Source organism: Drosophila bipectinata, chromosome 3R (assembly GCF_030179905.1).
Source record: "Drosophila bipectinata strain 14024-0381.07 chromosome 3R, DbipHiC1v2, whole genome shotgun sequence".
In the NCBI taxonomy this organism is placed as follows: Eukaryota; Metazoa; Arthropoda; class Insecta; order Diptera; family Drosophilidae; genus Drosophila; species Drosophila bipectinata.
The window spans coordinates 9,479,093-9,502,233 of NC_091739.1; the positions used below are offsets into that span (position 1 = coordinate 9,479,093).

At 45.8% G+C, this 23,141-nt stretch overlaps 7 protein-coding genes across 7 annotated transcripts; 4 read left to right on the forward strand and 3 right to left on the reverse strand.

The window, feature by feature from the left end:
- Positions 1-140: 140 nt before the first annotated feature.
- Positions 141-1,121, reverse strand: LOC108128516 (uncharacterized). Its single transcript, XM_043211597.2, is given in 4 exon segments — positions 141-448; positions 451-525; positions 778-874; positions 876-1,121. Coding segments are annotated over 4 exon segments (726 nt in total).
- A 369-nt stretch (positions 1,122-1,490) lies between these two features.
- E(spl)mdelta-HLH (Enhancer of split mdelta, helix-loop-helix) lies at positions 1,491-2,675 on the forward strand. The gene has a single exon (XM_017246278.3). It carries the CDS (start codon positions 1,740-1,742, stop codon positions 2,292-2,294), a length of 555 nt encoding a protein of 184 aa, XP_017101767.2. The 5' UTR covers positions 1,491-1,739; the 3' UTR covers positions 2,295-2,675.
- Positions 2,676-4,447: 1,772 nt separating this feature from the next.
- E(spl)mgamma-HLH (Enhancer of split mgamma, helix-loop-helix) lies at positions 4,448-5,283 on the forward strand. The gene has a single exon (XM_017246265.3). The coding sequence runs from the start codon at positions 4,519-4,521 to the stop codon at positions 5,134-5,136; it is 618 nt and encodes a 205-aa protein (XP_017101754.1). The 5' UTR covers positions 4,448-4,518; the 3' UTR covers positions 5,137-5,283.
- Positions 5,284-9,111: 3,828 nt separating this feature from the next.
- Positions 9,112-10,104, reverse strand: E(spl)mbeta-HLH (Enhancer of split mbeta, helix-loop-helix). Its single transcript, XM_017246223.3, has one exon. It carries the CDS (start codon positions 9,960-9,962, stop codon positions 9,372-9,374), a length of 591 nt encoding a protein of 196 aa, XP_017101712.2. The 5' UTR covers positions 9,963-10,104; the 3' UTR covers positions 9,112-9,371.
- A 5,274-nt stretch (positions 10,105-15,378) lies between these two features.
- On the forward strand, positions 15,379-16,074 carry E(spl)malpha-BFM (Enhancer of split malpha, Bearded family member). Its single transcript, XM_017246289.2, has one exon. It carries the CDS (start codon positions 15,458-15,460, stop codon positions 15,860-15,862), a length of 405 nt encoding a protein of 134 aa, XP_017101778.2. The 5' UTR covers positions 15,379-15,457; the 3' UTR covers positions 15,863-16,074.
- A 3,133-nt stretch (positions 16,075-19,207) lies between these two features.
- Positions 19,208-19,929, forward strand: Kaz-m1 (Kazal-type protease inhibitor m1). Its single transcript, XM_017246285.2, has 2 exons — positions 19,208-19,511; positions 19,574-19,929. Exons 1-2 carry the CDS (start codon positions 19,301-19,303, stop codon positions 19,831-19,833), a joined length of 471 nt encoding a protein of 156 aa, XP_017101774.2. The 5' UTR covers positions 19,208-19,300; the 3' UTR covers positions 19,834-19,929.
- Positions 19,930-21,031: 1,102 nt separating this feature from the next.
- On the reverse strand, positions 21,032-21,980 carry E(spl)m2-BFM (Enhancer of split m2, Bearded family member). The gene has a single exon (XM_017246281.3). It carries the CDS (start codon positions 21,846-21,848, stop codon positions 21,198-21,200), a length of 651 nt encoding a protein of 216 aa, XP_017101770.2. The 5' UTR covers positions 21,849-21,980; the 3' UTR covers positions 21,032-21,197.
- Positions 21,981-23,141: the final 1,161 nt, after the last annotated feature.

Sequence of the window (23,141 nt, forward strand, 5' to 3'; positions counted from 1 at the left end):
AAATGTATGAAATCAGTGCCATCTGATGTCAATGTTTTCGCTTCTCTCCTTTTAACTTCTCGATTTCATGGATGTGATTGCGACGACCCTCGGTCCGGGTCTCGAACTCGGCTAACTCACCCTCGGGCAGGTGGATTTCGTCAATGGCAATGGCAATGGCCCAGTCCCAGTCCCAAGCCCAATCCCGAAAACAAATCTCGCAAAATGCGCCAAACAAGTGTCACAGCTGACCGAGGTCGGAAAACAGAAACAGAAACAGGGAAACCGGGAGCAGGAGTTTGCGGCACAATCCCAATACTTGTGGGAATGCCTCGAGTAAACTTTCTCACGATGCACCGACCCATCCGTGCACCGGCTGTTAGTTGCTAGCTGCTTGCCACACTTGCCTGGGTGGTGCTCTGCGGACGGTGGTGGTTTCTCTTGTTGCTGCCGTTGCGGTGGTTGCTGGCGTAAGTGTAACGCAATGTCGCTTCATAAAGGAAATAAGGTCTGTGTGACTGTGTGCCAAAAGGAAAGAGCCAAGCACTGAAAAATATAATTTAATATTTACATTTCCAATAGCTCTTATTAGGGCTCTGTCTCATCTTACCAATCATAGTTGCATCAATCCTAGTTCACTATTTATAGTTTTTGATAAAGTATATCAAAATATATAGCACATTTAGGTAAATAATTTATTTTAATCTATTATTATTTATTCTATCTATTTAATTATATCCCCGATAAGTCACCAGTTTTTCTTTCAATGCACTAGCACTTATACAGAGATAGGCCCGCACCCAAGTGCAACAATGCCGTCGTCTCCACGAGATCGGCTCTTTGGCTTAAGTGAGGAAGGCACGCATGGGGCACGTTTGGGCTGTCTCGAGCGGAGAGCGAGCGCAGAGCGGTGGCATGCGAGGAGCCAGAGATGCAAGGCAGGTCGAGGTCATGTCGCCGTTGTTTCCCAGTTGCCATGTCGTGTGTGCTAATGCTTGTGCGTGGCGGTGGTGGATCGCTCTGGCTCTCGTCTTTCTCCGGCTTTTTCCAACCCCTCCTCCTCCTCCTTGGGCTCTTCTTCCCCTATTAGGCCCTTCCCGATCGGTGCGCCGGCGCACGGGAACAGCACGAGGGAGAGACATGTCGCAGAGAGCAAGCGAATTGCCCTGAAGTGTCTCCCCAGAACGTGTTACAGGGCCCTATTGTCTACACTGAGAATATTTTGTGGTGTATTTTATAAGGTTTTAAGAAAAAATTGTAAAAGTAAGAAATAACCAAATTGAAGTACTCTCAGATAAAAATATATTTTAAGCTTCGGAAACCTAACCCAATAAACCCAATTACTGTTTGCTATTTTAGTAAAATATTGATATATATAAGTTTATATATTTTTTAAGACTTTAAAGCAACAAATTATTTTCAGTGTAAAGAGAGAGCTGCTTCCGCCCGATCCAATTTCTTTTAAGCTGCACACGTGCAACAGCGCCGAGTGGTTCTTGCCACAAGCAGAGAGCCACCAGACGCACCGACTGTGACCCGATTGATGCTTCGTGGTGATCGCAGTGCGTGGTAGCAAACAGTTAGGGGAGGATTTTGCAAGTGTACGAGCCACAGCTACAAAAAGGATCAGCTTACCTTGCGGCAAGATCATTTCTCAAGTGACTACCGTGCAGTGAGGAGCACCAGCGACAAGATCGCAACATCAGCAGCAGATCGCAACCTATATTTACAAACAACTCATTAAAACCAACAAACACACAATGGCCGTGGAGGGTCAGCGATTTATGACCAAGACCCAGCACTACCGCAAGGTGACCAAACCGCTGCTGGAGCGGAAGAGGCGGGCCCGGATGAATCTCTATCTGGACGAGCTGAAAGACCTCATTGTGGACACTATGGACGCCCAGGGCGAGCAGGTCAGCAAGCTGGAGAAGGCCGACATTCTGGAGCTGACAGTCAACTACCTAAAGTCACAGCAGCACCAACAGCGCCTGGCCAATCCCCAATCCCCCCGATCCTCCCAGGTCAACTTTGACAAGTTCCGAGCTGGATACACCCAGGCTGCATATGAAGTCTCGCACATATTCTCCACTGTTCCCGGCTTGGATCTCAAGTTCGGCACCCACCTGATGAAGCAGCTGGGACACCAGCTGAAGGACATGAAACAGGACATGGACTGCACCGAGCCTAATGACGAGCCCGTCAATCTTTCCGAGCGCAAATCGGATGAACACGTACCTCTGAAACGCTCCAGGTCGCCGCAGGAGCACGAACAGGAGAACCCCCAGGGCGAGGATGTCTGGCGTCCCTGGTGAAGAACTGAAGAACCAAAACACTCAACATTGAGAGCTTTACTACTCTGGTTTTAGAATCTAAAGTCTAGATGATAATCACTCAGAATAATCCATGTTTTCCAAGGCCTAGTGTCAACATTTGCCTCAGAATCGTATTAGCTTTTAGTAGATTTGATATGATGTGATGTTCCTGTGATAGTTTTTAAGTTCGTATTTTTAATTGATCTCCCTTAGTTTTTAAGATTCACGGATTTAACAATCATAATTTATTTTATTTACACATTTTATAGCTTTCTCACTGAGCTTCCACTTAGTTTTATCAATAAAATATATTCTTATGTGCTTTAATCTATGTATTTTTTCTATAAAATATCTAGAATAAGTCAATATCCATTTAATAAAAGAAAGACTGCAAAACAAACATATTCAGACTTTTAGATGAAGGGAAACTTTTAACTTATCTTTATTTCAACCCAAATGATCAAGGGTAATATATTTTTAATATTCAAAGACTTTCCTGTTTTGTCATATCGAAATCTATGGCATACTTCTCACATTTAGATAAAATAAATGAAAGAGAGATTTTCTAGACTAGAAGATACTCGCAACTACTATTGTCTTCTCCACGACCTTTAACCAATAAATTTTATTTTTTAACAAGCCATTTATATTTTTGAGAACATTACTAGATTTCATACTTTCAGGTTTGAAAATATGTTACAAAGCTGATTATGTCCTGGGAGAAGAATCTAAAGGATGGTACCACTCGCCAACTCTTCATTTACAGATTCAGAACGAAGCCTAGTAGTTTTTTTTATCGCTAAGCAAGAAATCTATCGAGATTTTTATATAAAAACTATTTCAACAATCTAATACCATTTTAAATGTGGGAGGACACTGAAAGTCTTACACTACTTGCAGCCGCCTTTTGCCAATAAGATTCACTACAATAACCGTCAACAAATATATTATATATCAAAACCAGGGTAATCATTTCCGAGACGTAGTTTATAGGAACCAATTCTTATTACTTTCAGATATCAATAAGTCATCAAACAAGGTATCTTGTTAACTCGATATAGCTTCGGGTATACCTCCATTCAGCCTCCAACTCGATTTTCCTATAAGATTGACCATCAATCAAACACTCGAAATAATATTAAAAGAGTCTAAGCTTCTTCTAAGCTTCACTTTCTATTTAAATAAAGAAACCCTTTTATGAAGTCCACTTTAAACTCCTATATACCTTTACTCCTTTAGTACCAAAGGAAATCGTCCTCAAGATTACAGACTCCTGGCATGCACGGTCCATCAGCCGCTTACAAAAGTCCTGGAACGCGAACAACTTACAGCCGAAAGTGTGTCCTCCCCGAGCCACACGCGAGGAGCGCTCCAAGAGCTGGATCGCCGGCCGCTTTTACATCGCAGCTCGACAAGGAGGGGAGAGGTCCTGCGGGTCATCCGTAAAGGTGAATGACGAGGAACAAGGACGAGGGAAAGTCGAGAAGACATTAAGCGCACTCGGCGCACACGAGCAATGTTCCCACAGGATCATAATAGCCGACCAACAAGTGCCAGGATGCCTTTAAACTCGAACCCGATCCAATGTGGAATGCCAACGGTAAACAGGAAGTCGTCGAGGAATCGAAACGCCCCATCCCCCGCCCGGAGATCCTTGCAACCGTGGGAACTCGAAGGGTATCCCTATGAGCTGGCATAAAGCAAGCGGTTCATTATCCTGGTCCCCCTCCTGCCCCGTCTCCGGACATAGTCAAATCATAACACACAAATCTAGAAACGGCAGCTGTTTCTTCGGCAAATTCCCATAGCCCTGGCCGAGGCTCATGCTTCGATGCTTTTGCGGGGCAGGTGAGCGAAGCGATGTGAGAAACCGAGGCAGAATGTGTTTCCCACGATCCTGGCAGCGATCCTGCTCCCTTGGCCCTTGATAAGGGTGCGCAGGGCAACAATAAGAAATCGAGCGAACAATAAGAAGCGGTCTCAAGAAGCGGAAGGGTCGTTCGCCGGCCGAGCAACCCTCATGCCAGCACACGGAGCGTGTCCCTGTCCCTTTTCCTCACCAAATGCCAGCACACAAGCGCACACATTTTGGGGGTTGGTTTTCGGGCCTGCTATAAAAGGCTGGCCGGGATCATGGGCCCAACACACAACGTCTTCGACCGTCAGAGCAGCAAGAGCTCAAGCCACTTACAAGAACACAAGAACACAAATTCCTCAATCCAATATGTCGTCGATGCAAATGTCCGAGATGTCCAAGACCTACCAGTACCGCAAATTGATGAAGCCCATGCTGGAGCGCAAACGCCGGGCCAGGATCAACAAATGCCTAGACGAGCTGAAGGACCTGATGGTAGCCACTCTGGAGTCCGAGGGCGAGCACGTCACCCGCCTGGAGAAGGCCGACATCCTGGAGCTCACAGTCACCCACCTGCAGAAAATGAAGCAGCAGCGCCAGCACAAGCGAGCTTCCGGAGATGAAAGTCTGACCCCGGCTGAGGGATTCCGATCCGGATACATCCACGCCGTCAACGAGGTTTCCCGTTCGCTGTCCCAACTTCCCGGCATGAACGTCAGCCTGGGCACCCAGTTGATGACCCACCTCGGCCAGCGCCTTAACCAGATCCAGCCAGCCGTTAAAGAAGTCCTGCCAGTCACGGCTCCTCTCTCCGTGCAGATCGCCACCCGGGACGCCTACTCCGTCCCTATTTCACCTGTCTCCAGCTTCGCCGGCAGTCCCAACTCCAATGCCAGCTCGGCCAGCACCTCCCTGTTGACCACCATTGATGTCACCAAAATGGAGGACGACAGCGAGGATGAGGAGAACGTGTGGCGCCCCTGGTAGATTCCAGCGAATCAGCGATAGAAAGTAAAAGTCTTCCAAGTCTGTGGAATTCCCCATTGGACTCACAATCTAGTTTTAAGCACACAAACCCCACAAACCCGAAAGCTTTAGACGAGGACGCGCACGCAGTTCATGTGATAACTAAATAAATAATAAATTATATAGATACAATTGAAAGATCACGAGTTTTTCTTCCGCTATTTGCTCGCCATTTCAGTGACTCACTTGGAAACATTCTTTCAAGCTTAACTGGCACTCCCAAAGTTAGAAAATAAATATTAACTTTGCAGTCACCACCGGAAATGCTATCAAAACTATTTTTCAGAACCCAAGTCTATGTAACATTTCGATCGCCCCATCAGCCAAGACAAAGGAAATCGAAAACAATGCCAAGGCCGAAGCCAGAAGGAATTAGGTAGAAATGGTCAAAAAAGAAGAAAAGACCAGGCCAAAGTCGGGGCTACCGATGGGCTATGTGGACCCTTGAACACGTGTGCAGACAATAAGCAAAGGTAACACGTAAAATTAGAGACTTATCCCAGCGTCTCTAATCGAGTTACGACAATGTCGCTCGGACTTTCAAGAAAAGATTTAGGAACCAGGGGAGGGTCCCAAAATAAAAAGGGATCGAACAATCATTCATCCTCGTTTTGTCTTATTTTCCTTTTCCTTTCTTTTTTTTTATAATTTTTTCTTTATTTATTTTTTTTGGGATTCTTTCCCCCGTCCACTCTCCGGGCTAGAAAATCGTGTGCACAATGGTCAAGGTAAGCCCCGGCTCACATAATTGCTTGGGATCAGGTAAATGAGGGCCTTGCCCTAGGGCAACTCGAAGATGGAGCCCCGGACAGGATATCGTTTTTTTCTGATTTTTTTAGGCATTCTTTTTTGGTTTTTTTTCGACTCATTCCAAGCCATTTGCTTATCTGTGTGGCAAGACCAGTAGTCGATCCCCAGACGCCTCTGTCTTGAAGATCGACGGCGGTAATAACGAGGAAATAGTCAACGAGATTGGTATCAGGGTTACCTTGGGCCTCTGGGGTTTCAGTTTAATATAATAAATTCAAAGGAACTTGATAATAATTTAATGATTTTATGTAGATTAATCGTAAACTAAAATCAGGCCAGGAACCCTAATTCTTGCCCCATAGTGTCACTTCCTGTCTTAAGACAATTATTTATCCTCAAACTTAAAGACCCTGATATATCTCAACTCATGTTCAAGGGTTATCCTTGCCTAGATGATCCGATCAGGCCACGTAACTGTCGGGACAATACCCAGTTACAATGGACAATAAGAAGTACAAGGACGTATATGGCGAGGAATCGCACCCAAAATGCCAAAAGGAAATGCAATGCAATGGCAGGCAGCACAAAAGATACTTAATCTTATAGGCAAACCCGATGAATGATGAACGTAACCGAAACCCCGATGCAGCAATATCCAGCGATCGAGCTCGAACGCAAGCCCAAGTCATTAAAAACTACAATACACAAACTGCATACGAATCACTCCAAGAGCCAAGACTGAGGTCCAAAAAAGGGTCTACTTCGAAGGGTGAGGGGAAGGGGCACAAGCCGGGGCTGGGGTAGGGACCGAACCAAGAGCCAGAAAAAGAAAAAAAAAAAAAGAAATATCAGAAGCGAAGATCGTGAGAAAATGGTTTGGAACGTGGTTCTCACACGATCGACACACCTGCCCTTTTTTATGTGTGTGTAGTGTGTGGCAGAGGGTATATCCGTGTGCCTGTGTGGGTATTTTTACGAATTCAAGATACAAGACCACTTACTGGCAAGATCACGACCGACTCGAGCTAGCCACACTTGGAGAAAAAAAAGGTACTTAAAAATATAAAAAAAAAATATCAAATATCAAAAATAAATATTTGTGAAACCTTTAAACTTATTAAGAATATGGTACTAACACCAACTAGTTTAAATCTTATTACCTTCTTGTGTAAAATTTTCTCTCAGTGCTCCTTTAGCGTTCGACATGAAAGAGAAAAGCAGCGTGCGGTAAGTGTGTCTCAGCCCAAGTCTCAGCCTCACTCACCAACATAGATGACTTTTGTGCATTGGCCAACATTGTAATGACTGTGGACACACGATCGTTAAGAGCGCGCCGTGTGATCTGGACAAAAGGGGTTTGAGGTTGGGCTCGGGCTGGATTTTGACTCGCGAGGAGGATGATAAAGCCGAGAAGATGGAGGAGGAGGAGGAGGTGCCGCATGCGCTTGCGTCCCTGCTTTGTTGAACGAACTCAATTTAGTGGAGTTATGACCAAAAAGCGAGAGGAAGCGAGATGGCAGTGGGGGATTCGGGCTTCGAGCCTCGAGCTGGGGGCCTTCAAAGATGAAGAGGCACCCAACCACACTTATATGGTGTGCTATTGACTCTGTAATATCTTTAATATGGGATGTTGTTACACTACATTGGCACACGCTCTTTCTGCCACTGGACAAGATGGGGCAACGTATGTATTTGTGAGCTGCTGCGCCTGCGCCTTCGAGTCGGATTCGAAGTTGTTGTACCTTTTGTGGAGGAGATTGAGTGGCGGCGTCGGCTCCAGTCCCAGCCCCAACTCCAGACCCATCACTATCCCAATCCCAATCCCATCCGAAGCCCATTGCCAGGCCGGTTTGCCGCAGCCTCTCCTTTATTAAGTGGTGGTCTTGTGCTTACTTTAGTATGGCTGCATTAAGCTGCAGCGGCGTGTGGTGTCCGCGTATTATGACTGAAGTAGGTGGCCGATCCCGCAGGGGATTCCGCTGCTCCGAGGTCACGTGATGGATGTCGTGTGGGCTCTACTGTACCCAGTGTCGTGGGGTTTATAATAAAAAGGATTAATGCATGTGATCTATCTAAGAAAATAAGTAATCTTTGTAGCTATTTAAGCTATGGTTTCTATGGCTGATAACTTTTAATTTTGGTCCATAACTAACCCAATTAGCACTGTTATTATAGCCAACAAACGATCTTGAAGTGATCGCTTTTCAACTGTTTCATCATAAAATAGATCACCCATTTTAGTAGACTACCGTTGAGCCCTATAAATAGCCGTTTTGTTGTTAACCAAAGCGCTAAAAAAAACCCCAAAGAGTCAACAGATCTAGAGTCTTGACCGTCTTCATGCCAAAGTTACGTGACTAATCACATTTTGTGAAGATTAACAGCAATCACCGACGGCTTGAACGGTCCCAGACTGGGTCTCGAGATGCGGCCCGGTAAGTAGTCATCATCATAGGTTGTCCACCAGACAAAAGCGCTGAAACCGAAGTTCCGTAATCGAACACCACCGCTCATCAGACAGATACAGATACAGATACTGAGAGACACTGGAGTTTTAAGTGGCGAGACGGTCGCGGTCGCAAGCTTAATTTGCAATGTCTGACCGGGCCGACCGACCGCCGGTCGACGGTACCCGGCGCATGTGCCAAGCGGTCAAGCGCAGTTAAGGCTGTCAAAGTCTTAAAAAAAAAAAAATTATATACATATCTACAAGTATAAAAATAAAATATCAAGCTCACAATACAATGGCCAGCCACAATGCTGAACCATTGACAGCGGAGCCGCGGTTCTCACACTCAGCCGTCGCGGGCCTCATAATAAATGACGTTTCCTAGAACTGACTTTTTGCTTTATTTTTATTATTTAATTGCGACAGCGCCGGCGCAAAACTTCCCGCAGAAACCCCTTTATGTCGGTGGCCCCCCACCAGCCCCGGAATCCCCTGATTACCCGGCCATAATGAGGCCAAGCTTGGGCCCAGACGATAGTCCGAGTGTGGGAAAATATTCAGACTTCCGGCTGGGGGCTCTACAATTGATATCGCCGCGGAGTTTAACTCGGTTCGGTTCTCGTTTGTGGGACTTTTCCTCTTCCCTATCCGTTTGCGGTTAGACCCCAGCTTCTAAACCAAGATTATAAAATAGTAGATTCTTTTCTTCCTACTCGAGATGGAATTAAACAAACAAATTCTTATTTCATTGACTTTATTTTGTTATCCGTTTTGGGTTAATTTTTATAATTTTATTCATGATGTGACGCCCCGTCTCTATAGCCAAGATTTGAGGCTCTGCTAGAGAGTGGCGTCGAAGTCCGTGGGTGGGCGGCAGGCGGCCCAGCTCCGGACAGGGGCAGGGGGCAGTGCGGTTTCAGATCCAGCTCTGCTTCTGCCGGGTGGCGATTTGTAGAAACCTTCCGCTCGAAGGTGATCCATATCCAGGCAAGCCGACTCACCAGGGACGCCACATGGGACCGGAGGTGGAGCTGGCCTCGCTGGGGGCCGGGCTGCAGGTGCCGCTCTCCAGGCTGCCGCACTCCGAGGGAGGTGGTGTCACCATGGCTTCCTCAGGTGCCTGCATGGGCACTCCCACTCCGACGCCGATGGGCAGAGATGGCACCACCACTTGCAGGTAGTTGAGACGATGTCCCAGATGACTCATCAGCTGGGTGCCCAGATCCACACTGACGCCGGGAACAGCAGCCAGGGTCTTGGATACCTCATTGGCGGCGTGGACGTAGCCGGCGCGGAAGCTCTCGGCAATGCTGAGCTTGGGATCCGATCCCTGGGTGGAGTTGGAAACACTGGATAGACGGAGCTGCTTCTGGGCGCGCAGCTTCTTCATGTGCTCCACGGTCAGCTCCAGAATGTCGGCTTTCTCCAGGCGGGTGATGTGCTCGCCCTCCTGCGTCAGGCACTCCACCATGATGTCCTTCAGCTCGTCCAGGCACTTGTTGATGCGGGCCCGACGCTTGCGCTCCAGCATGGGCTTCATCACCTTGCGGTACTGATAGGTCTTGGACATTTCCATTTCGAGAACCATGTCTTTGCTTGAGTCTTGTTGGGTAGTTGAAGAAATTCGCGTAATCCACGGAAGAAACGTTCCAGTCGATCGAGGCAATGTAGCGGATGAGACTCTATGTGCTCGCAACGAAGTCGAAGCTTTGAATGAATCGGCTGGCCCTCGGATCGGGTTTATATAGCCTCTGCCGGCGGGGTACCCCGTTGGGAGTGCGAGCGAGACACTCGTTTTGCCTCGTGCGGAGCCTGCTGCTGTTTCTGTTGCCAGCGGTGGTTCCAGTGGTGATGGTGGTGGTGATGGTGGTAGTGATGATGGTGGTGGTGGTGGCTTCTGTTTTTTTGTATGCTTTGCTCGTTCACAGTACGGGTGTACGGGTGTGTGTGTGTGTTTGTGTGTGAGGGCAATAAAATGACTTGAGCTGCGGCTGCGCCTCGCCTTCCTTCCCCCATCCCCCGGGGACTGTCTCACCCTCCTATATATGTGTTGTGATTGTTATACCGTGGGAAACTGTTTCGCAGCCGATTTCCACGACGACGACGATGACGACGGCTGGCCTGACTTCTTCTGATTGTGCATGCTTGGGGTCTTGTACGATCCCTCCTCTGTCTGTCCGCCGGTCCCTCAGTCCGTTTGTCCGCCTTTAGTGAGTGGATGGAGGGACGCATGGACGGACGGACGGACGGACGTCTTAAGAGCCCCGCAACTCTGCTGGATTCGAGCGATGCCATGCGATGCGATGCTCGGCAGCCAGGCGAGCACATGCCTTCCATCCATAACAAGATGTTTGCATTTCAATTCATTTGTATGGTCGGTCGGTTGGTCGCGCGGTCGGGCGGTTGGGCGGTCGGTTCGGGGTCCGGTCTTTTGGGTTTCGGTCTCAAGTCTTGCCATGTGCCTTCACCCTTTTGCAGTAGCTTATGGCATGCTGATAATTGTGGAATCGTCATCGGCCCGGGCCGGGACGGGACGGGCCAGCCTTGTTGTTGTTGTTGTTGTTGTGGCCTGTTGCTATACCACTGTTTTTTTCTTTTTTAGCGCTTTATGGATCATTGATTGGATCGTGGTAGTCGTGGGTTTCGTGGGACGAGCATTACGCTTTTCGTTTACATGATTATTCTTGATTGTCGGTTGGGGGGGTTTTGGGTCGGATTTGGATTTGAGTTCGAGCTTCAGCCGGGACGGGGATCTTGGCCCCGTCGCTCACTTCTATTTGTAGACAATTACCATCTCTCGACTGGGGCTGGGAACGATGAAAATCGACGTGTGCGCGAAAGTCGGTTACAGTCCAACAAACGATCGTTGTTTATTATTATTATTATTTTTTTTCTTGCCTTTTTTTTTTTTTTGTTGTGTTGTTGCCAGCACACGCTATAAATGTTATGGCTCGTGTGGTGTTACGGGTCGTATACGCGATATATTTAGTATGGCGGGTATTTATTTTTAACGCCTCGGTCCGAGAGGGTTTTTAGTGATTCATCGGCTCGAGATGCGGGGATTCATCCGGCGGCATCTCTGACACATCTCATAGAGCTCAAAGCTCAGATTTCACAATATTTAATTAGAAGTGCCGGCCACATGATGACGATCTCGACCCATTGAAAATGACACGGGCTCGACTCAGGGGAGCCAACAGAAGATTCAGATACGGCTTAAATGAATGAAAAGGCAAACACAAATAAGACAAATTAAGACTGCCTCTTGACGCATTCCCAATGAGCTACAGTTAGTCAGGGACAAGTCACAAACGGGCTAACACAATCATCGGCTAACAACTTATCTAACCGCAGCGTTTTGTTGTCTGGACCCGAACCGTTAAGCTGTTAAATGTCACAAAATCTGAATGCTCCGGAAATGGCTAATTGGATTTTATCGGTGCTGTTGGAAGATGTAATGAATTTTGAATTTGGAACAGGGAGATTACTTGTATACCACCCATAATTGATACATCAGTAGCTCAACTCGACTGTAGTGGCTCTGAATCACGTCAACGAGTATCATTAATTCCAATTTGTGCAATTAAGCAAACCAGTGCACAAGCACGTGCCCTTAATGGAATAAATCGAGTGTAACAATAGAATTTAAATTGCAGAAACTGCTGGTGCTATAATATAATATAATATATAAGCCTTAAAAAATAACTTTTTTTTCCTTAAATAGTTTCCTACTGATTCAGAAACACTTCCGTTCTTGGGTGTCGGAGCGATTTCGTCAGATTCTGCAATCCAGTGACGTGTAGCGCATATCCCCCAGTCGCCAAAGTCCAACTGGTACTTATAAACCCTGGTACAATAATCCCCAACCTCCACACACACACACAGTCGCAAACCTGAAGACCTCATTTCTCTCGCGTTATTATTTCTCTTTCTGGTGCTGTTGCTGTTTTTTATTTAGCCATTTTTTATCGATGGCATACGCACGCGCGAATTTCTGTGCCCGTGCCCCCGCCGAGCAAAAAGCGACCAGCATTCGGCCAGCGATCACCGACCACCAGGTAGGGGGGGGCGGCTGCCAAGGGGGCTACTGGGGGCAGGCAGGGAGGCGGGCAGTACGGGAGCAGCAGCACGAGAGCGTGCAAAGCTCGGAGACCCAGAGCAACACAGCTATAGCGTGTTGTTGAATTAATTTATATCCAACAGTGCGCTTTCAACTTTATTGCGCCGCGAAAAGCAGCCAGCCCAGTCAGTAGAGCTCCAACAACCCCCCACTCTCGCCCCCGCCACAAGCCCACACAGTCCCCCCCGCCGAAGATACACTCGGACACACAGATACGCGCCGGCACACACACCAAGACAGCGCCGGACCGTGGGAAACAAACTCGTGCCAGTCGTTTCATTGCTGTCAAATAATATCTTGATGGGGATCAACTTGAAAAGATTGGTTGGGGCTTGGGCTGGGGCTGGGGCATGGGTTCGGGGCTCGAGCTCGAGCCCGGGCCGTCTTTGTCTCGCCCTCTCTGTCGCTCCCGCGGTAGACCGTCTCTTTCCCTCGCGTCTGACGATTGCCGCTGTTTAGGATGCGGTCGACGCTTTGTTTTTTTTTTTAACTCAATTTTTTGTTGTATTTTTTAGATCTCTTTTTTAATGCTTTACACATTTGTTCGTCATAGCCGAGCGTTAAGTATGTGGAGTGTGGCTCTGTGTGTGTACCCACAAGTGCACTCGGAAAAAAAGGTACTAATTGGATAGGTTGGGTAACCTCATAGTGATTATCTAAGCTAATTTTTTAATAAGTTACTTATTTCGAAGGTATTTTAAGGTGGTCTAAGAGTTCTTAATATATGTTCTTATAAGTTTTCTGTACTAGCTATGATATACATAACCTAGCTTGTATAGGTTAGGAATCATCCGTAGGATGATAGGGGCTTAATAAGAAATCCATTAGTTAACAATTTTAATAAGCATGAGTTTGCGAAGAACGTTTGTATACTATACTATAATTGTATACTATTTCTATACTAGCTATGGTATATAGTTTATAAGTAATCTATAGGGTAGGTAGGGCCTAAAGAAGCAATCCATTAGTTAACAATTTTAATAAACATGAGTTTTGCGAAGAACGTTTGTAACTGAAACTTCTATGATCTATCTAACACATCTATCTTAGATCTATTTAAGCCGATCTAAGTACAAAAATTTAATCCCAACTAGTAGTTTCTCCTCAAAAGTCTTTCAAATAAGAAATCCTATAAGCCTTTTATAACATTTTTGTTTAGTGCATACTGGCATTGGCATCTTCATGGTGTAAGCAAAGATCCAAAAAGCCAGAAACCAGTTTGCCATCCGCCAAAGCCAGTGGACTCTGCTCTGAGTCTGAGTCTGAGACTGTTGGGATGCCGACACATACTCCGCTCGGAGATCACATAAAAGACCCGGCACACCTCCTACTGCAGTCCCTCCTCCCCATCGTCCCCACCCCCTGGTCTGACTATTTTTTTTTTTAACCACCGGCTTGTGAATGGCTCCTCCGCCTGCTTTTATGCACTGTTTGTTGTATATACACGGTCGAGCACTTGGCACGTTGCCCATTATCTTTCGGAGACGAAGAACTGGAACTGAAGCTGCGGCAGGGGCTTTTATTTTCTGTAAAGATTTCGGAGTGCATATATCATATTACCACCACCAGCAGGGTGGAGTCGAGATGGAGTCGTACCCCACCACCCGCCAAGTGTAAACTGTCAATGCCCCTTGACAGGAGGTCCCGATAGTGGGGTCTTCTCCCCCCCACAAAAAGTATCGCACTCTATGTTACCATTTCACATAAACATTGTCAGCCCATCTTGACGGGGGGTGCAGTCGCTTGGGTCCATTAGCTGCACTGATAAACAGAGAAGCAGAACTATTAAAAAACACGATCCCCTACGAAACAAAGCCCCCCTACCTCAAAAGTCCCTCGCTGCTCGCTTCGCACACACTTCATTCCTGCGCCTTATCGAGTAATCCCCTAAATAAAAACCTCCCTATCGCTCCACACTTTCAGCACACTTGGGCCGCAAGAAAAGAAATTAATTAAAATATCTATAAGATTCTCGCCACAAGGGAGTGTTTCTTCCCAAATGGAATGGAATAGGACAAGTGGCAGGGACGTGTTTTATTGCTGGTGGTGGTGGTGGTGGTTTTTTGGTGCATCGAGCCCTGTGGGAAAGTAAATTTTTGAAATCAAAACAGCGAGACAAGTGATTCGAGATGCCTATACAAACAGGGGTACGATCCAGCAACCCCATTTCCATTTAGTGTTCCATCTTTTGTCCCGAATCCACAACCAGGACGAAATGACTATGGGAATGCGTGGGAATGCTTGAGTTCGGGTCCCGTTTCCCTTATGTTGATTGCCCATTAGGAATACAATTTGCAACTCCTTTTCCACAACGTGATCCCCTTGTTGATCCTGGGCTTCCTTCGGAGTCGTGAGAAATTTTACCAAGGAACACCTGCCCCGTGTCGGTGTGAGCCGAATCCTCTTGGTCTGTATCAGTGTATTGGTGATTTTTTGTGGCTGCACTGGGGATTCTTGACGGCACTTGAATGCGTTTCCGAAAATTTTGAGGCCAACGAAAAATTGTTTCCCACACTCGTCGGACAGTTGCAGTTTCTGTAGGGGTTTGTTTCCTTAAAACTGTGCTCCCCCGCTCCGGTCCCTCCACTACCTGCTCCTGAAACTCCTGCGAGCGTCGTATTTCAGGTTCTCTGTCCCGATTATCTCCGCTGTCTGAGGGTTAGGGTGAGGGTAAGGGTTTCAGGTCTCAGGTCTCCGGCCTCCGGTCTCAGTTCTCTTGTCTGTAGTCTCTGTTTGTATTCCTCTCCTTGTCGGCAGTGCGTGTCTGCGGCAGGGGTCCGTTCGCCCCTCTCTTTCGGCGTGTACGTTTCCCTTCGAGCGTACAGGAAATGCATTTCGAGCGTTGCGCGGCCGGCCGGCTATAAAAGCCGGGTCTTTGCCGGTTGGGAAATCATTCTGACATCGTCAGCGATTCAAGCAACACACACACAAGTCATCCAAAACAAAAATTCATATTCCCAAAAATGTGCCAACAAGTAGTCGTCGTTGCCAACAACAACACCAACAACAAGATGAAGACCAACTACAGCATCAAGCAGGTCCTCAAGACCCTCTTCAAGAAGCAGCAGAAGCAGCTCCACCAGAAGCCCCAGGGCTCTCTGGAGTCTCTGGAATCCGTTGACAATCTTCGCAACGCCCAAGTCGAGGAGGCCTACTACGCCGAGATCGACGAGAACGCCGCCAATGAGAAGCTGGCTCAGATGGAGCACTCCATCGAGGAGGAGGAGGAGGACGTCTATGTCCCAGTTCGCTTCGCTCGCACCGAGGCCGGCACCTTCTTCTGGACCACCAACCTGCAGCCAGTTGCCAGCGTCGAGCCTGCCATGTGCTACTCCATGCAGTTCCAGGATCGTTGGATTCAGGCTTAAACAACATCGCCTTCAGCCTTCATCCCATCCATCTTCAAGCTTTAAAAACATTGTGATAGTAGCACTAGCAGCGGCTTTAACTCCTCATCGAGCGAATCTCATCTCGGCGATCCAGAGCTTCCATTAGTTATTAAGATATTGTGATAGACAAAGAAAGAGAGCTTTAAACAAAAAATCGTACAAAATACAAAACAAGAAATATCAAAATCAAATTACAACATTTTATTATTGGGCTTGGGATTTGGGGTTTTCAGTTTTTTTTTCGCAGAATAACATGATATGATTGAAGTCTGCAAGAACGAATCACATGTTTGAAAAGAAACATTGTTCTCGAAGTCGTCATTGCAGATAAGAAGCAGTCTCAGATATTTCCAGAAAATGATATAAGAAGTAAAAAATACGTAAACATTACTCATGAAATAACTTTTCGATGAATTGTGAATGAATTAAAATCTTTAAATTATTTTAATAACCATAGATTTAAGATGGGTTCGGGAAATCGAGAAGCAAAGACTGTTGGAAAGTAAAAACCTATTTCCTTGAAAATGTAAAACCGTCTTTATTGCGGCTTTTAAATGACGATGTAATCTTACTACAAATATTTCCATTTATTACCCGAATTATAATAAATAAAATAATTTTATATTTCCTGGTTCTTAACACTCCACTCAAACTAGGCCAATAAAATGATGTGTGAGCAGTTTTTACTGCACCCCACATCCTGCAATAAAGCAACCCACATTCACCAGAACTCAATACCCTGAATAGCTTCATCCAAAAATGGACAACCTTGCGGCCAGCCTTGTCATGTGGCAAGCTCATAGACACCCAAAGGTGTGATGTACGAGTGTCTGGAGAGATGGCCAAGAACCAACTTGGCCCGGTGCCAATGGGCAATGTTATGGCTATCACCTTGGCTAAGGCCACCATCGCCACCACCTGTGTGTGAGACCAAATATGGATGTCGTGCGCATAACTTCACGGCAGCTCCTGGCCAACGGACTGGATGTCGCTTGTCGTACAACTTATTTATGAGCCGTAGAGGGAGTGGAGAAAGGCGATTGCTGGAAGGGAGGCAATTGGGGATGGGGGGAGGTTGGGGAAAACCTCAAGAATCCGGTGAGATCCATGAGCCTGAGACTCGAGAATCAAAAACCGAAAAACCACAATTAAAATGCAACATGTAGACGTCAACACCTCAAGACATCGAATCACATGCCAAGGCGTCTCAAGGCGGACGTTGAAATTGGGCATAAAAACAGTTGCCGCAAAAGATAATCGCCTTAGCTAGGGAATCACAAACCAACGCAGGTCCCTCACACGATTCTCTCAGACGCCCCATCTCTTTCTCACTATCAATCACAAACGCATTTCTTCTACACTAAATATGCAAATTGATGTCGACAGGTGGGGCTACATAGGGGGAACGAGAAGGAGTTGGATAAAGAAAATCAAATAACAACAAGAATAACCTGAAAAATGCCAGATAAGCCCATAGTCGAATAAGTAATACACTTACCGATACAATACCGATAATTAGAAGTAAGAGTTATATGTATAAAAGGTGAGCTTCCTAGTTTATATTTTTCTAATAGATAAATTATGGGTAGTACGAATGGTTCCAAAAAATCAAAACTAGTAGAACCTCTCTAAAGCTTTATTTTCCTTTAATATATGTCTACACAATAGTATTATTATAATAAAACATTTTCAAGCCCCTCTAATGAGTGGTATATACCCCATCTAGGTAAATAAAAAGTTCTGGTAGCGCCGTGACGTAAATTAAGTAGCAATATAAGTTTCTGTTAAATTGCCTTTGACAGCACATAATTAATTTCGTATGCAAAGCGGTGCTTGTCTGCACGAAGGAATTGAAAATTGGAAGAAAGAACCCATCATGGAATGCCGTTGATAATGCTGATGACATTGTTTATGCCGATGATGAGGACGATGATTGCGAGGAGACGGAATCGGGGACGGAGTCTGATAGTTATCTACATGGGCCGTGCCTCATTTGCATATCTGTACAGTGGACACACATCACACACACACACCCCCCACCCGATGATCCTGCCGTGGCTTGAATCCGACTTTATGCTTGAGCTGGCCACTGGGATTGTGGATTGTGGTCTGGGGGTCTTCTTCATCGGTGGGTTTAATGGACGCGTGTGTACCCAATTCTTGACGACCGACGAAGCGGCCTTCGCGTGCGTGACGAGCATTCGCTTAGCGGTCATTGATTGGCCGGGTTGGTCGGTTGTCGGTGGCCGGTTGTTTGTTGTTGCCCATTTGGTTGTTGGTTTTTGGCCAGGTCTAGGCGATGGAGGGCGCCGGCAGCAACAAGTGTGTGAACACCATTAAACGGTGATTAGACCCGGCCACCACACTCCCTTGCCCATCGTCACTCCTCTGGCGATGAGGGGCACGTCGAGAGGCCTCAATTACCATTACCCCGTGGAGATCGCCGAGGCGATGAACTGTGCAACAATGTGGGCGGTCATAGAATCGGATCGATACGGGAGGGTATAGATCCAAGATCATTTGTCAAAACCTTTGGGAGAGCCGACACTCTCGTGGGGTAGTTTTGAAGATCAGAATACACCCATACACTTAGGAATTCATTGATAGGGGATTTACCAATTACACTTGATCTTAGTAGTAAAAATGACTTTATCATTACTCATTTTATATAATTTTTAAATTTTTTTATAACAAAATATATTTTTGAAAGCAAACAATGAGTATCATCTGAAATATATTAGGCAGTAATTTTTATCAAATTCTGTAGGGAAATTTCCTGCCATAAAATGACTAATCAAGCTTATGTCATTAAGGGACCATTTATGAAATTGAACTACAACTGAATACTCTCATTTTCCCGAGAATAGAACAACTTACATCTTCAAATGTTTTCCAGAACTACGCATTTGAAAAAAAGTCTGTCATCTTCCCCAAAAAGATGTTTTCTCATCGTTAGGAGTTGTAAACAATATTTATCTTAGACATAGTACCATCAAAATAATACTTCCCCGATTTTATCAATAATATTACACAGACCATAAGGAAAAACAATAAACAAGATAGTCGACTTAACATTTAATGATGCTGGTTCGGGACAACTTCCCCCTCAGACCGCAGACATGCCAATTAAATCTAAAAAGCAGGTTAGTCACTCAAACAGAACTGGCACATCGTAGAACTTTGTGGGCCACATAAACAAGTTTTTTGTTTGGCCCGCTGATAAGGGGCCCAGCCTTATCAGAGAACCATGGCTGATACACTATCTTCAGGTGAGTAGCTGCGGAGAGCCATAAAAATATATAAAAATCAATGGAACTTCAGACAGTCACAGCAATTGAAATCGATAGCTACTGAAGTGCGAACGCATTCCGCGGAAATAAATAAAGCAAACTTTATATAAATTATAAAAACCTTAAAATGATGAGCCAAACTTTTACACTCTGCTGCCTTGTTTTGGTGGCCTCCGTATCCGCCAACACGGTCTCCACCAACGACACGGACTGCCCCAAGTTCTGCCCCTCCCTTTACAAGCCGGTGTGCGCCACTGACGGATTGAACTTCAAGGAATTCGCCAGCGACTGCAACCTCCTGAGCCACAACTGCCGTCGCGAGAGGAACAGCCTGCAGGGTAAGTCCCGAGACTCTCCAAGCCCTACAAGTCCATTCTGACTAAGGATAACCCTTCTTTAGCCTATGCTGCCACCGATGCCGCTTGGTGCAGCTCCGAGTTTGTGGAGAATCTGCACGAGAAACTGGGCAACTTCAAGCTGGAGGTCCAGGAGTGCTTCAAGCCCTGCTCGATGATCTACCAGCCGGTGTGCGTTACCAATGGCAAGTACCGTGCCGAGCTGAGCAACTCCTGCCTGCTGGACAACTTCAACTGTGCTCTGCGGGTCAGCGGCGCCCAACCCGCCGAGAACTTCCGCATTCTGCGCGACCAAAAATGCTAGAAGCGATCGATCGTAAAACGGAACAATACAGGCCCATTCTTTGTACGATATAGTCCTTGCTTTGTCTAAAGCGAAAATATATTTCTTGAAACCCAATATGCACAATAAACGACTTGTTAATTACGGCCTTCACGGTGGGAGGGCAACGAAAGTGAAATACTCTTGTTCCTCACAAGAGTAGGGGGCATGGCTTGGTTAAAAGGCAAGAATGGTTAGACAGATAAGATGAAATGGGTGTGAAAGGGAAAGTTTACTTTAAAATTATAAACTCTATTTTTATAATATTATAAACCTAATTAAATATTATTTTAGATCTGGTCAAATTTGTACGAAAATGTACCACAAGTCGTTATCTTTACCACTTTTCTATCAATATAAAAAATTATTGATAGGAGTAGTCACAAGTTCAATATCCATATCAACTAATAAATAGTTTTATCAGTCATTTTCATCTTCACAGGATATTCGGCATCGATGAAAGCTTATTAAATGGTAATCGATGGTAATATTAAAACTTCTATAATTTTTAGTCAAAAAAAAAACAGTTGCTACATCCTTTGAAAGATGATACTTTTTTCATAACCTCCTTCTTCTTCTTACATTTTTTTAAAGCTTACTCCTTAAGGACCGTTCATATGTCAAGCCTCATTAGGTTCCACTCATAACATCGCTTCCGTTGTCCTTTACTCTGATCTTGGGTCTTCCGCTTTACGCAGTGTCAATGATCTCCATCCTCCATAAATTTTGAATACATTATACAAATTATATAAGGTATTTATGATGTTTTGCTAACCGTTTAAGTCTCGGGCGATAACTACCATTATAAAATAAACAAATTGCCTAATTAATTACTAATTGGTATTAGAACTAATTAATATAACATACATCCTATTTTTGGACTTCATTTCCCTTTTAAAATCAATCCAAAACCACTGTGCATATAGCCCGATCGTCGTGTATTCCACTCATAACATCGCATCCGTTGTCTGTTACTCTGATCTTGGGTCATCCGCCTTACCCAGACCCAATGATATCCATCTTCCATAAATTTTAAATAAATTATACTAATAATATTAACTCTTTATAAAATCCCAGTCGAGAACTGCCATTTTAATGAAACTTATAGCCTTATCAGTCTCCATTTTTATCAGTATTTTGACGCCCCTCCATTAAATTTAAAAACAAATGGTTTTCTGGCCATTTTCATGGTAAATATGTCTTTATATTTTGTTTTATATGCAAATTAATATCACATTAACAACGGTAAGTATTGCGCAGGAAAATAAATAAATGAAATTAAAATATTTAGGGGTGTAACCCCCTTGTGATTGAGATCTGTTCGGTGATGATTGATTCTGAATTGGCTAACACAGGGTGCCGGGGAGTTGGCTGAAACTCTGACACAGCCAGGCGTTCAGGAGATCGTCGTCCACTCGCTCCTGGGAGTTGGCCCAAAAGAAGGTGCCGTTGTCTGTGCTAAGGTATTGCAATGGCAACTGCAGATCCCAGAAGGCGCTGGGCAACTGTGTTGCACTTGTTGATGTGTTGATGTTGAGGTTGATGTTGCTGCTGCTGCTGCTGGAGTTGTTGTGATGTGTGTGCTGGCAGTTGCGTCCGTGTTGACAGTTTCGACATCCTTGGGAGCTGACCTTCTCCACGTAGACACTGCTGATCAAAGTGGGCGTGTTGGGCGGTTGCATAAGTGAGACCTCCTCCTCCAGGGGCTGTGTGCGCAGTTCCAAGCCATATTTGTGGACGAGCTCCTCGGGAGTTGACTTGCTCTCCGCCTCCTCTTGTGGTTGCTGCGGCTGCTGCGACTGTGTGTTGTTCAGATCCACGTTGTTGGGATGGGCCAAGGTCGGGTGGGTGGGTCGACCCTTGCCACCCACTGCCAACAGTCTGCGAAGTGGCAGCCATACTTTGCGCATGCGCCGCAGAGATTTCGAGCTCGAGTCCGACACTGTCACTGTGGATGTGTTTCCGCTGGCGGTCAGGTTTTTCGTATCCAGATACATGGCTGGGGCTTTGTGGAGCTTGTAGCTTTTCAGTGTGTTGATCGTTTCTGTTGTGTTTGGCTTGTTTCTGCTGCGAGTGTTGCGTGTGCGCACCTCGCGAGTGCTGGTCGTTTACTGATGCTGCTGCGCCGGCGTCGCTCATATTTATATATATGCCGCTGTCGCTGCGCAGCCGCTGTCCAGTCAAGAGTGAAATCGTATGCCGGCTGATCTCACGAGCACCAGAAGAAGCAGCAACGGCAACAGCAACAACAACAGCAACAGCCAAGCACCGTACGAAATTTGAGTGCACTCTCACACACACCGGACGAATGGTGAGGGTGAGAGGTGAGCCAGGGGCAGGAGCTGGGCAGGGGCAGGGGAAAGGTGATCGGTACGGGAACCAACGTTTTATGTGCGCGTACGAGTATTTCCCAAATAAATTCCAACAGGAATCCACAAGCTTCTTCTTCTGTGTGTGTACTTTTCCCATGCACGTACAATCGACAAGGGCCGGTTGATGAGTTTTGGCTGCAGGTAGATGAAGACCAAGACACTGCACAGTGGTTCCAGACCATTCAAATTGGATCTTCCAAGTGCTTAATGTTTATATTTGAAATAAGTAACAAAAATAAATAAAGTTGATCAACTAAATCTATTCAGTTCTTCCTACATGTCATAGAAATGAGAAGAACTTGGATATAAAAGTATATAAAGTTTAAATAAAAAACACTGTTTTCCGGGTATTCTGCATCTATATCTTGACTTAAACCAAAGAAACTAATGGTAAGCCTTTTAAAGTATTTCTATATTTACTTTTTTCAATAGGAAATAATGAAAAAACTGAGTTAAAAACTAATTGGTAATAAGAGTAAATGGTTTTTTAACATACATCCTATTTCTGAATTTAATATCCATTTTAAAATCGATCCAAAACCACTGTGCATATAGCCTGCTCGTCATTTATGCACGACTGACTTTGTTTTCACATTCACACGGTACCCACGGACCGAAGAGGGCCCAGTAGTACATGGGTTGTTGTCCGGCCCGGCTGAGGGGATTGGGATCGGGATAGGGATTGGGAGGGTTTTGCCACAGTGCCGTAGTGGCATGACTGGAAGAAAGGGGCCTCGGCAGCACCTGTTCCCTTCGCCGAGCGTGGGACTAAGACGCTGCCCGTATTTCCGTCCTGGGGAACAAGAAACCGAAAAAGCAAAAGGCGCAGGCGTCGCCGCTGTTCGATGACGATGTGCCTGTGAGTGTGCCTGTGTGAATCTGGTTGTGATTGTGGATGTGGATGTGCAGTGGATGCCT

Coding starts and splice junctions, on each gene's coding strand:
- Kaz-m1 (XM_017246285.2), top strand. CDS start 19,301: ATGATGAGCCAAACTTTTACACTCTGCTGCCTTGTTTTGGTGGCCTCC. Junction 19,512..19,573: donor CGAGAGGAACAGCCTGCAGG/GTAAGTCCCGAG, acceptor ACCCTTCTTTAG/CCTATGCTGCCACCGATGCC.